The sequence below is a fragment of the Cataglyphis hispanica genome, chromosome 15, assembly GCF_021464435.1.
Source record: "Cataglyphis hispanica isolate Lineage 1 chromosome 15, ULB_Chis1_1.0, whole genome shotgun sequence".
NCBI classification, from domain to species: Eukaryota; Metazoa; Arthropoda; class Insecta; order Hymenoptera; family Formicidae; genus Cataglyphis; species Cataglyphis hispanica.
In genome coordinates this window covers 5,524,402-5,536,617 of record NC_065968.1, presented here as the reverse complement: position 1 = coordinate 5,536,617, position 12,216 = coordinate 5,524,402, and the positions used below count along the sequence as shown (strand labels likewise).

Here is a 12,216-nt window from a genome sequence, read left to right as displayed (position 1 = left end):
ACTCGCCAACATCGGACAAGCTGATTTAATTAAAGTTTAGCTCTATCACAATTCATTCATTCAAATTCAAATCATTGGTCATCTAAACAAATTTTCATTTACTGTTAGTGAGCAAAGATGAAGAGACACTTAGAAAATACAATTTCGAAGAATAAATCTATGGAAAACATAGAAATAAAATTTTCACGAATATGAAAACTCCTTTATCCTAATAAAAAAATTTTCTAAAATGTGTAACAACATATGGGATATTTTATACCCGTGATTCTGTGAGCGAAACATTTTCAAGATATCGCGAGAAGACGCAGGATACAGCGTGTCTTCGGCTTTGAGAGCGAGATAGAAGTACAGTTATCCATAAAAGTAGAGCATGCGTACATTGGCTCTAGAACGGCAGGTGGCTGCCGGTGAATAAAGAGAGAAGAAGCGAAAGAACGCGAGCCGTCATCCATCGGGACAGCACGAGAGAGTACTCGTTCACTCGGAAATGATTGAATCATTGAGCCGATGTGACCGCTCGTTGTACACGAAAATGTAGTAATTCATGAAAGACATACGACTCGCTTCATCAATTTACCAATATGCTCCTTTTATCGATATCACAAAAAGGGCATATCTAATATAACAACTTCTTTCTCTTTAAATCCCACGTATTGTTTATAAACGTAGACAAATTTTTTTCTCGTTAAACCAATATAACTATACATATTTTGCATGCCTCGTTTATAACGACATCGTTTTCAAAAACTTACCAATTGATTGATATGCAATTGCTGCGATTCAATAGAACTCTTTTGTTCTTTTTCTAAAAATACAAAATGTTAAATATGTTAATTTATATATTCCATAAAATATAAAAGATAGCGGGACGAGGAGGGGGGGGGGGGGAAGGGGGGAATATATAAACAAAATACCACGAGGCAGTTTTAAATTGAATTAATTAGTTATTCATATTTTATACACAATAGTAATCATAATTAAGGTGTTTTAGTTCCTCGTAATATTCTATATCCGTACAAGGGTGTACTCGGTAAAATCGATAAATTGGGGTCTGCCGTGTTATATCCTATATGTATATAGACGATTTTCTAGGCCTCTCTTGTTTCTTCTGTTTTTCTCGTTCTCGTCTCATTTCTCTTTACATTCTTATCACAATATCGTATTTTACACAGATTCACTTACGGCTTACATGCTAGAGGGCCTCGGTGCAATATTTACAGATGTTCGGTGTTCGATCTGTCGGCCTCGCCGAGTCTGATCGATCTCCGATGGTTTGCACCGAGACTAGTAACGCTAGTAAATTCTATGGACTCTTTTTATACTGTTTACCATTCTCTCTCTCTCTCTCTCTCTCTCTCTCTCTGTCTCTTTCTAAAGAGAGAATCGTGTTAAGTTCGCGTTTCATTCTCGCGCGCGGCGCTGATCATAATCCGCGTATTTGATAAAAGCGTGGAAAAAGTGAACTGCCACTACGTTACACGATTTGTTTCGCACGATTTATTCATCGAAGCTATCCAATAAGCATCTTCCTACGTCGCAGAAATTAATTTTAGTTATTTTCCTGGAAACTGTATATATTTTCGCAAATGGTTTTTTTTTTTTATATTCACGAAAAGATATAAGCTACCTTTGTGTATATCATTCTCTTTCTTAAAATTTTGAAAAATATGTTGCTTGAGTTTATATAGATCCGGATTTCTTATGCAAATAAAGATATTCTTCTAATAAACGCAGCTTCCCGGAAAATTCAATCTCGACAACATTGATCAAAACGTATGTCTCGTCACTTCGACCACGCTAACAATTGTTTTACGCTGTTTTCCGCATTTCCGGCTTTACACGTAATTTAGGAACTGAGGGGAGCTTCGTCTTAAATTATATACGCATACAGCTTCTTATTGCACCGAATCAAAACGCAAGAACCCATCCGAGGAGGCCATCTCGTGCCTCCTAGTTCTCCGCAGCGCGGCTTGCGGTTAAATCTAACGGCACTTATTATTATATACGGGAGAGAATCGCCGCGTCTCTCGTTGTCATCATCATCGTCATCGTCGGTGCGCGCGTCCTTTGCCCGTACCGACATCACATCCCGACAAAGACAACGACGACGACGACGACGACGACGATAACGCGATACACGTCACGATGTAGGAATTTAACGTCGCCCCGGCGCAGCGACATCGATCCCCGGAACGTAGCCTACCTTCCAGCCCGCCTTCCTCTTTTTTCGGCCCGCGGAACCTTTACGCGGGCTAACGTAATCGCGTAGCATTCAACAGCAAGCGCGGTCGACACGAGCGGAAGGGCATAAAACTAGTTTTGTACTGTTCTCTTTGTGCACCGTGGGGTAAACCTGGGGCAGCCTAATCCGCCTCGAGTTTCCGCGCCGCATCGACTCGCGCGGCGTCGACGCTTTTTCTTCGTCGATTCTCAGGAAAATTTATACGAGTGCGTTATATACATATACACGTGAGATCTCGCGTATATACTCTCGATTCTACTCTTGACACGCGGCGTCGGAAACGTACGGTTCTGGTATGACGAAAAAATACACTCAATACAATTATTTGAGATTTAATTCACAATTCGGCGTAGATTATTATATTTCTATATAAATCTGTAACACAAATTTGTATACTGTGTCTCATATCTGGTTTTATTGTTCAGTCTCGAGACTTCGATGCAACTTTGGATCATGTAAATGTACTTTTAATTACGAATTAAATGCGTGAAATATTTTACATTGTAATAGAGCGTTATAGAAAAAAATTAAAATTTAAAAAATTAAAAGTTTAAATTTTTATTAGCCCATTAAAAGTTTTAAAATCTTATGTGAATATTAATTCTTTTTTTTTTGTGAGAATCTGAGAGTCGAGCTGAGCGAAACCGAGACTTGATGCGTTTCAGCGCGCATCGCGACATGTGCCAAACGGTACTGTCAATCAGAGCGAAGGAAAAGGCAGAGAATCAGGAAGGAAAGGAACCGTGTGGGACCATGCGTTCTCATGAGACGACCATTGTTGCATCGACGAGACAGTGGATCTAGGTCAGCGGTGGGGCCCGTCGACCCTCCCAGTTTCCCGCGGTTGCAAGCCACAGCCGTCGTTTTTGCGGTTTGGCGTCGCCTCTTGGAAAGCTAGATATTGCACGACGCAAGATGGCAAGGGTGACCCAATATGGCTGACGGGGGACAGCGAAGAAGAAACAGCGCAAAACAGACCGCCGCATTGTTCACCCGCAACTTGACCGGCTTAGACAGATAGCTTATTCGGATGCCTAGTTTCTAATTCGAGCATAGATCATTTAATCGCCGCGGCAATGAAAGAAAAAAGAAAGGCAGCAAATCATTCTTTTTAATTTAGTGATAGATTTTCTTAAAGTTTCTTAATTTGTAAAACAATTCATATAATTTATATTAAATAAAATTATACTCCCTTGCGTACACAGATTATAAATAAATAAATATTTTCAAAATTAGCTATTTTCAAAATAAAAATTGTCAATGATTTGTTATGTATATAAAATATTGCAATTGAAAAAAATCAAACAAATTGTGCATTAAACTGTAGAATTACAGAAAAGATCACAATCTAGACAACTTGAAAGTTCAAGCAATGTCTTCTTTATATTTTCCAAAATTCTTAATAAAATCGAACGTCGATAGAGCGTCCTACGCGACTCTTTAGACGAGATAACGATTTTTTTCTAACTCGTTCCCGAACTGTCGTTCCTCCGCTGTCATCTCTCGCGCTTCTTTCCTCTTCGGAGGAGGCCGCGGCCGATTGCCTCATTCGGGAAGAAGGGACCGGTGATTATAGCGAGCCACCGTGATTGCCGAGATCGTTTGACTCACGAAAATGTCATTAGGATTTCATTACTTCCAACTGCCTTGAGGAACGACTGCTCAACGAGTTTATGCAACGTTGTCTCTCTTTTTCCTCCGCTTCTCCCCTTCCCCCTATCCCATTCCACGTTTATCTTCTCGAAGAGATTCCGCCAATCTAGCCGTTCCTCTCTATCTCTACCGCGCGAAATACCGGCACGAAGTAGGTCGGTTGCGCTCTCAGCTGTTGGGCAACTGTCACAAAGGATCGATCCGCCTAACGTCATCGGCAATTGACATTTACGATGAGATAGAAATTGGTCTTTAGATGCACGATCGTGCTTGATTCAGAAAAGTGACGAAAATCTTGTGTTGATCGAGCTGAATAAAAAGGTCATTCAATCTGATCCTGTTTTCGTCAGGATTTGTTCTGGAAATAAACGTAATTACTAGAGGCAAGTATCGGATATAGGCCATGGATCTCAAAATTGATTCGCGTATTATTATTTTCATCGTAGATGTCATATTATTGCCAATTTAATGCTATCGCTTTTTGATGACCATCGGGATTCGTTAAGAGTTTGAGAGTAGTGAGAAGTTGAACGAGTTTAAATATTTTATCATATCCGACTAAGTGTTTAACAAAGCAATTTTTAATAATATTAATAAATCATTGATCTGATCCAACACCAGTATGACTCTCTCCCCTTCCTTCATGTCAAAGGAATTTAATTCAAAATTAAATTAAAATTCTTGAATTCTTCAAATTTTATGCATTTGTTCTATGAATAATTGTGTCTGAAAGTAACATTATAAATGAAAAACATTGAACTCAATATTTAAAACTTTAGACGTTACTTTTTGTAACAATGGCATTAAATAAATAAGAAAATATTTAATTTTGATAATTAAACGTAAAGGGAATGTTTTTCTATAAATTACAGATTTGAGGCTTCTAATATAGGTACAAATACAATCAATTAACACCTAACTGTGTTCCACTGTGATTTGATTAGTTTTGGTAATTGTAGCGGTAACGTCGATTCAATATGTTTTCATAGAAAATAATTGTATCGCGTAACTCTTGTTGTTTAATTAATAATTAATTATAGCGATTAAAATCGATACGCAATTTCACGCAATTGACAAACATTATGGACAACATTTTTACAATGAAAACAATTATTTGGAGGCAATCTTTGCTTATAATTAACTGTAGTAATCAAATTAGATCCGATGCACGCAATTGCGATGGTTGACACGAACAGACATATAGAGAAGCCATTTTATTTCCCAGGAAAAAGATTCCTCGCGATTTTTATATTTTTTTGCGACAACGATTACTTGTCAAACACGAAAAGCGTTACAGTCGTGATAATCACTCAATCATACACGAAGCGTTACAAGTACCCTCCAACTTGTAAATCGAACATCAAGACCACCAACGAAAGTGACGTCGTCATTCCTCAGAGAGTCATTCGCGTCACGAACGATCAATTTTCGGCAATTTTATGTCATAAACTATTGTTATCGACATTATATTATCACCCATTTTATATAATATTTACTTCACCATTTAACTCGAAATCGCTTTGTTCTTTCAACCAATGTCCATACCGAGAGAAAAACGTCCTCGTTTTTTCGCAACGAAACAGCGCGCACCGAAACAATGTCACTTATCAGTCAAAAGTCACTCGATGCATACCGAACCGTTTATGATTTGCCGTCGACGTCGCTCTAGTCCACGTTGGCTGGAAATTCGGTACTCTTCGTTAGCTTTGAAAAACATTTTTTTGACAGCGCGTCATTGCCGATCTAAGATTGGCGTTTGTGGTTGCACATTATTCATTTCATTAATATTATTATTATTAATACTTCGCTAAATGTGTGTGTGTGTGTGTGTGTATGTGTGTGTGTGTGTATGTGTGCGTATCACACACGATGTCGCACTGTTCGTACTCACTTTGACGGACGGCCCGCACGGATACCGGCATGCGAGTTTTGTTAGACAATTAGAAACAATATTAACATTCAATTTTCCTCACGAGAGGCGCTACACATATTCACACTTTGGGGGCGAGACCACTGGAATACGTCCAAGGCGCCACGAAGGGATGATTCACCTGAATTCAGTTCGAGGGACATCTTCGTTAAACCGCTGGCCATACTCTGCAAAACACACAGACGATCGTTCTGTTAGAGAGGTTTGACGTATCGTGAGAGATATTTCGCGAAATTTTAAAAGATTCAATTATAAAAATTTTACAATAACTATTTCAATAATTAATTAATTTTAAATCAGGTATATTAAGGTACATCTTTCTTTTACATCTTTTGATATAAAACTGCAAATACACATTAATCTCTCTCTCTTTTTTTGCTGTAAAAGTATATTTTTACGCTTGTGCTATACTACGTACACACTTCACGTCGATTCTCGGCGTTATTATATTATTAAAGAGATATGCGGTAACTTTGAAGCTTCCGGAATCACAGCGCGATGAATATTACGGCAAGGCAAGTAAGGTAAATTTGTCGTGTCATGTTGGTTCTCGGTGAATAGAAGAAACATCTAGCATATCCCAAGGGGACGTATGACTGGCAGTACCAGTTTGCATTGAGGTGCGCTGATTGACGCGTCGCACTTTAATTTCAAATTGAAAATGTCTGTTAAATACTATTCAATATTGTTCGCGTAAAAATCCGATATCGAGTTATAGCAATTAGAAAGTTGAAAAAACTATTATCAAATATTAAGAAATGCTGTTTACTTATTGTATGTTATAAATTCAATAGATTTCTCCTGAGGACACAATATTCATTTATCTCACGGTAACTCCATCTTTATCTTCTATAAATGTCTTATCTAATTCATATATTACATCAATATATTTTCATGTACACATTTCGAATATTGTATTTAAATATCCAAGATCACACAATATTTCTTTATAATTATTTAACTCTAATATATTTCTTAAATTTCTCAAATCTTATTTATCTTTATATATTTTTAAAGATACTCTAAAAAAATTACTGTTCTAAAAATATATTCATTTATTTCGTCAGCTTCGAAAGGAGCAATGCGTCAAGCCTCCATGAATGTCGATCTGCTCGCGATTAAAAAAAAAAAGCAACTTACGTGAGTAGTCCGGGATTAGGGTCCGCCTGGTACCAGGAGTACTGCGGCATATAGCCTGCGTGATGCGGCGGGGGTGGTGGCGGCGGTGGATGATGCCCGGGCGTGTGCGGGTGATGATGGCTGTGAGGGGGCGCGTGCGGATGCGGATGGTGCTTCATCTCGCCCGGCCAGGAGGGTGCCGGCGGGCTCTCGTTGTGCTGAGGCGACATCTCGCTTCCGGGGCTCGAGCTCCCGGGGGTGTGACCGCCACCCCCGCCGCCCATGCCGCCCAAGTAACCCGTCGTCGGGCTGCCCGACACAGAACTTCCGCCTCCTGCAACACAAACGCGAACCGGGAAGCCCCGGTTACAGGACCACTCTCGCAGATTCTCTCGCCGTCGCATTCAAGTCGCGCGGTTGCACATGCAGCTGCGCGCGCGTCTTCAATGGGACCAGCGTCGTAAATTGTATTAATAGCGCGCGAGGGAGAGCTTTCCGCGCTCGGCATTGTGCACTAATGCATCTGGTAGCTGTTGTAACGAGACGGGAAAGAGTTTCCAGGATGGTTGCGCGATTGCTCCGATTCCGCGGGCTAAGCTAAGTTGGGGTCCGTTCTGAGAATGTGAGGTGTATATATATATATATATATATATATATATATATATATATATATATATATAGTTCATCCCCCTGACTGTGTATACGTCACGCTTCCGTGACATTTCGCCGTTTAGAAACGCTCTGATTTTTATCCTTCTCCCGAAACTTTGTTACCTTGACGCTATTCTTAAGCACGAAATAGTTGGAGCTTTATACTCATTAGTGTAAATAATGAGGTACATTATAAAGTACATGCATTTACCTGTACTTAAATTTTTGCGACGATTATTCCAAGAAAAATATTAGCATAAGACTAATCTAATACATTATAAAAATGCTTGTAAATAATCTATCAATCCAAATCGTAATAAAGTAATTCAAATGCAATAAATTAAAAAATACAAAAATACGATACATACTTTTTATATAAATAAAATAATTTGATATTGTGGTGTATATATGTGTGTGTGTATGTGTGCAAAAAGATAGAACTTATATCGTTGACCCAAATCACTTTGCGAGGCATAATGACGCGCATCGGGAAGTGCATAGCAAATTTCGCTATGCCGAGTGGTACTTCTAGCAAGAGAAATTTCTCAAGATGGGGTTAATTACAGCAGCCTTCGTAGCGCGCATTTCTGAATAAATCACTCATGAGGCAGATTTTAGATTACTGTTAGCCGCAGAAAGAGAGCAGCGATGAGGCAACCCCTGGTATCCTCATCGTCTGGGACAACCGACACCGGGCGGTGGCAAAATATCGCGCGATGGTAAACGTAGCCCGCGAAAATTGCGTCGGATTATTAGTATTGTAATTACGAAGAGGAGAGCGTAGATTGCGATGATGCAGTAAGTGATGAAGTAGTCCTGTCTACCGTGCAATCATCGTACATTTATACCGATGACATTCAATTAACATCCGCGGACGTTCGCCCGATTAAAGATGCACAAGCGATCGCGGTCGCGAAAATAGATCGATCGATCGTGAGACTGGTTTGATCGATCGGCTGTACGCTCTCCTGAATCGCCAATTAAATAGACGATAAAAGAGATTTTTTATAACGCATATTTTTTTAAATATTTTATCCGAATCGATGTATTCTATTTATGCAGACATAAAGCGACTCACCACCTTGCATGAGACTTCCGGGTTGACCGGGTTGAGGGGATGGTCCTCCGGGTAGAGCGTTTCCACCCGCTAAAAGACTGCCATGCTGGCCACCACCACCACCTCCGCCCTGCTGCGCTGCCTTCATCATCTTCTTGTATTTACTCCTTCTATTTTGGAACCAGATTTTCACCTGTAAGAAAAATCAAGATCTTTGAAATAAGATGTTCAAGAATATGGAAATAAAATTCAGAAGTTTTATTATATCTTAGGCTTATCTAACACAAAGATTCGACTGTTTCAAAATATAAACAGAAATAAGTATAAATAAATATAGGTAGTCAATATTATGAAGAGGCCATCGTCTTTCATCTTATCTTAATAATAAAAACAATTTCTGTCAACCTTTTGAAGATATTGGAATGGAAGAATAAATGGCGAAGAATGAGAAAGATAAATGAGAAACTATAGTGGGGACAAAAAATATTGTGATTGGAAAGAATAAGCTATAAATAAACTTATTACATTATGTTGAATTCTTATTAGTATATATTAGCATTCGGTATTTCAAGATTATTTTCTTAAAACTATTATTATTGTCTATATATGTATACATTTGCATAATAAAATAATAATTAATTTCTGAAAATATAAACTCTTGTTTTAAAAAATTGGAATGTTTATAAATGTTTATAAATACAGGATTAAATAAAGCATAAGCGTTAGAAAATATGTTTTTAATTAGCACAATTTTAAAAATTATATCGCTTCTTACACATTGTGTGACTTTCAAGCACATAATAAATTATAATATTTACGAAATAAAGCATATTAAACATATAATCATCATAAATTATCATGTACAAACATCATAATTATTATTATAATTTACATTATGTTAATTATTAATGTATGTCTTTTTCAGATTTCTTCAAACCGTCGAACCGGTTCATGAAATTATTATGAAATAATATCACGAATGTTTTCGTCGGGATACATCGTCCGATTATCGATTCGACCGTGCATAGAAATATACTTCGCAACTGTATAATGATGCGCAGGTATGCCTGAATCTAATCCGATGCTTCGCATCATTGCTCCGTACCGTCGAGAGTTAGATTTAAGAAAAAAAAGAACGCTCGTCATTTCGTAATCATCGTTTCTTTCGCCTCCTCCGTGCGATGCATAGAACCGCAGCGGCAAGCAACTTTGTCCTCCTGATACCGGGTGCGCACGCGCGACCACTATATAGGATTGCACATGCTGTATTTTTTTTTGTCTCAGCATCCACACACATGCGCCGCATGCACGTGACGTGGTGCTAGCTCAATCTTACGTAACCTTGCCGTCGCGGAACTCTAAGTGTGTACGTATTACAGGAATATGCGCGAAGTATACATGTATATATTCGCGTTTTGCACGGCAAGAAGCCATATGTTTGGATATGTACTGTTGAAATCGTCGAAACAAAACTTATTGTTTAAAGGCTTCTTTTTATTTGGCCTTGTGCCGGATAGCACGATATCTTCTTTTCTATTCCATAAAAATAGCTGTATATTTAACTTAATTCAATCTAAAATTATCACAATATATGATATATATTTTTATTCGTCTACATATAACTATTATATCCACAGATTGACCAATTTTCACAAGAATAAAGCTTCTTGTATCAAAGCAATAAGAAGTCGATTATTATTTTTAGAAGCTTTCCATATGCGCGTTCTTTTGCCCCTGACATGTTCATGACTCTGTCATTCTCCCGCACACGATGTAATAGAGGTATTCGGCTATGCCGGATGACTCGAACGAAAACAGAGACATATATCTTTTTATTAATAGTATGCTAGACTTAATGACTTTTTAACGAGCCTATCCGCTACAAACCATCCGGGCTTACTCGATCAAACTTGATATTCCACCGCCGCGTCGATCAAACGCTGCGGTCGCAAAATGAATACGGCGAAAACACGCGCCGGCCATTTATCAAGCACACGAGAAATATTTTTTCACAATTAAAAATTACTTTCCTTTCACGGCAATTTTAACCCCATCAAACAATGCGTTCGTGTATGTATGCGATGAGAATGTAAATTGTGATATAAACTATATATATATACTGCCGTATATATGTAAATTAATTATTAAATAGACGACAAAACAATTCTTTACAAAATTTCTTGGCGCGAAAAAAATGACAATTAAATGTTATTTTTTTTTATTGTTGCTTCATTAGTACGGCATTTCTTCAATATAGCCGGTAATAATAATTTTCTCTATAAGATGCAAAAGAACGATAGTAAACACATCTCCTTTTTTGCAATTAGATGAGTCTCTCTACTTTTAATGAACTCGTATGATGTTGCATTACTCTCGATGCATCTTCGACCGTCTCCTTCTCTACCTTTTTAACATTTCGCTTTTGACTGAACGCGAATTGACTTAGTTAATTAAAGTACTGTCCAGCTTTTGATTGACATTCAAAGTATAAAAAGTTGATGACATGAATATACATATGTGCATATTGCTTTAGAGTCTTGCGCAATGGAGGAATCACGAGTTGGCGAGTAGTGCGGGTTTCTTTTTTTTTTATTAAACAATATATACAGTTTCTATTATTTAAAAAAGGTCAAATAAAATAAGAAACAATAAAAAATTAATTTAAATATTTTGGATGAGTTACACATTGCATTATTACAGATTAAATATGTATGATAATAAAAGAATAAAAGATTATGATCGAGAGATGTGCAAAGAGAATATATTTCTCTCTTTCATATAAATGATTCGAACAGAGAGATTTGCAAGTGTATCGCAAATAAGAGAAATATTTGCAACGTGTAATCAAACATAACGCGCCTGCCGATCGCAATTGCGTCATACTGATGCAAATTTCACTTTCCGCTAATTTTCCTAATACGCAGAACGATGATGTACCCAGGGCGGATCGAAAAGCCGAGACTAATCGGTAGGTACGGCACAGCGCTCTTGCATTATACATGAGAGCGAAGAGACTAGAAATAAACTGTGGCTCCAGTTTTGCGGAACACGCATCGTCACACTCCGCTGTGGCCTCTTCATTAAAATCACGGCACGAGCTACCGAAAGAAACGTCTTGGCCGATGCAGATACTATGCGCGTACCTACAAGATATATAGGGTGTGTCTCAGAATCTTCGTCTTTTAATTTTAATGACAGAATGTTTGGTAGATTTTAATTTCGTATCAACATTCTCTCAAGAATAAAATAATCAAATGAGTTTTGATAGATTCGTGACATAAAAAGTGATTACATAGAAACAGTTAACACCACAAAACATATGATATTTGCATCGACTCCAAGCTCATTAAAACATCCAGTGTGAGAATTCCGAAGCACCCTATACTACATATGATCGCGAAAAATATGCCGCGGCAACATCGACGTGGACTTCCTCCGGCCTCTGGCCGGGCAAGCGTGCGCCCGGCGTGCCGGCGCAGATAAATCTCTTTCTAATTGCTCGCTGAAAAACTTGGCCGCGGTTGCGCCGAGTCGAGATGGCGCCCGACAAAGGCCAGCAGCGCT

At 38.3% G+C, this 12,216-nt stretch overlaps 1 protein-coding gene across 4 annotated transcripts in view; it reads right to left on the bottom strand.

The window, feature by feature from the left end:
- Nucleotides 1–924: 924 nt before the first annotated feature.
- LOC126855063 (homeotic protein distal-less) overlaps nucleotides 925–12,216 on the bottom strand; it is a 95,055-nt gene continuing 83,763 nt past the window's right edge. The window contains exons 4-6 of one of the 4 annotated variants that reach the window (XM_050602419.1): nucleotides 8,674–8,845; nucleotides 6,966–7,278; nucleotides 925–5,992 (exon numbers count right to left, since the gene is read on the bottom strand). In XM_050602419.1, the coding sequence (XP_050458376.1) occupies nucleotides 5,974–5,992; nucleotides 6,966–7,278; nucleotides 8,674–8,845 (504 nt within the window). In that variant the 3' untranslated portion in view covers nucleotides 925–5,973. Of the gene's footprint in view, nucleotides 5,993–6,961; nucleotides 7,279–8,673; nucleotides 8,846–12,216 lie in introns of those variants that run through there. The other 3 variants (XM_050602417.1, XM_050602418.1, XM_050602420.1) reach the window with 3 other exon arrangements.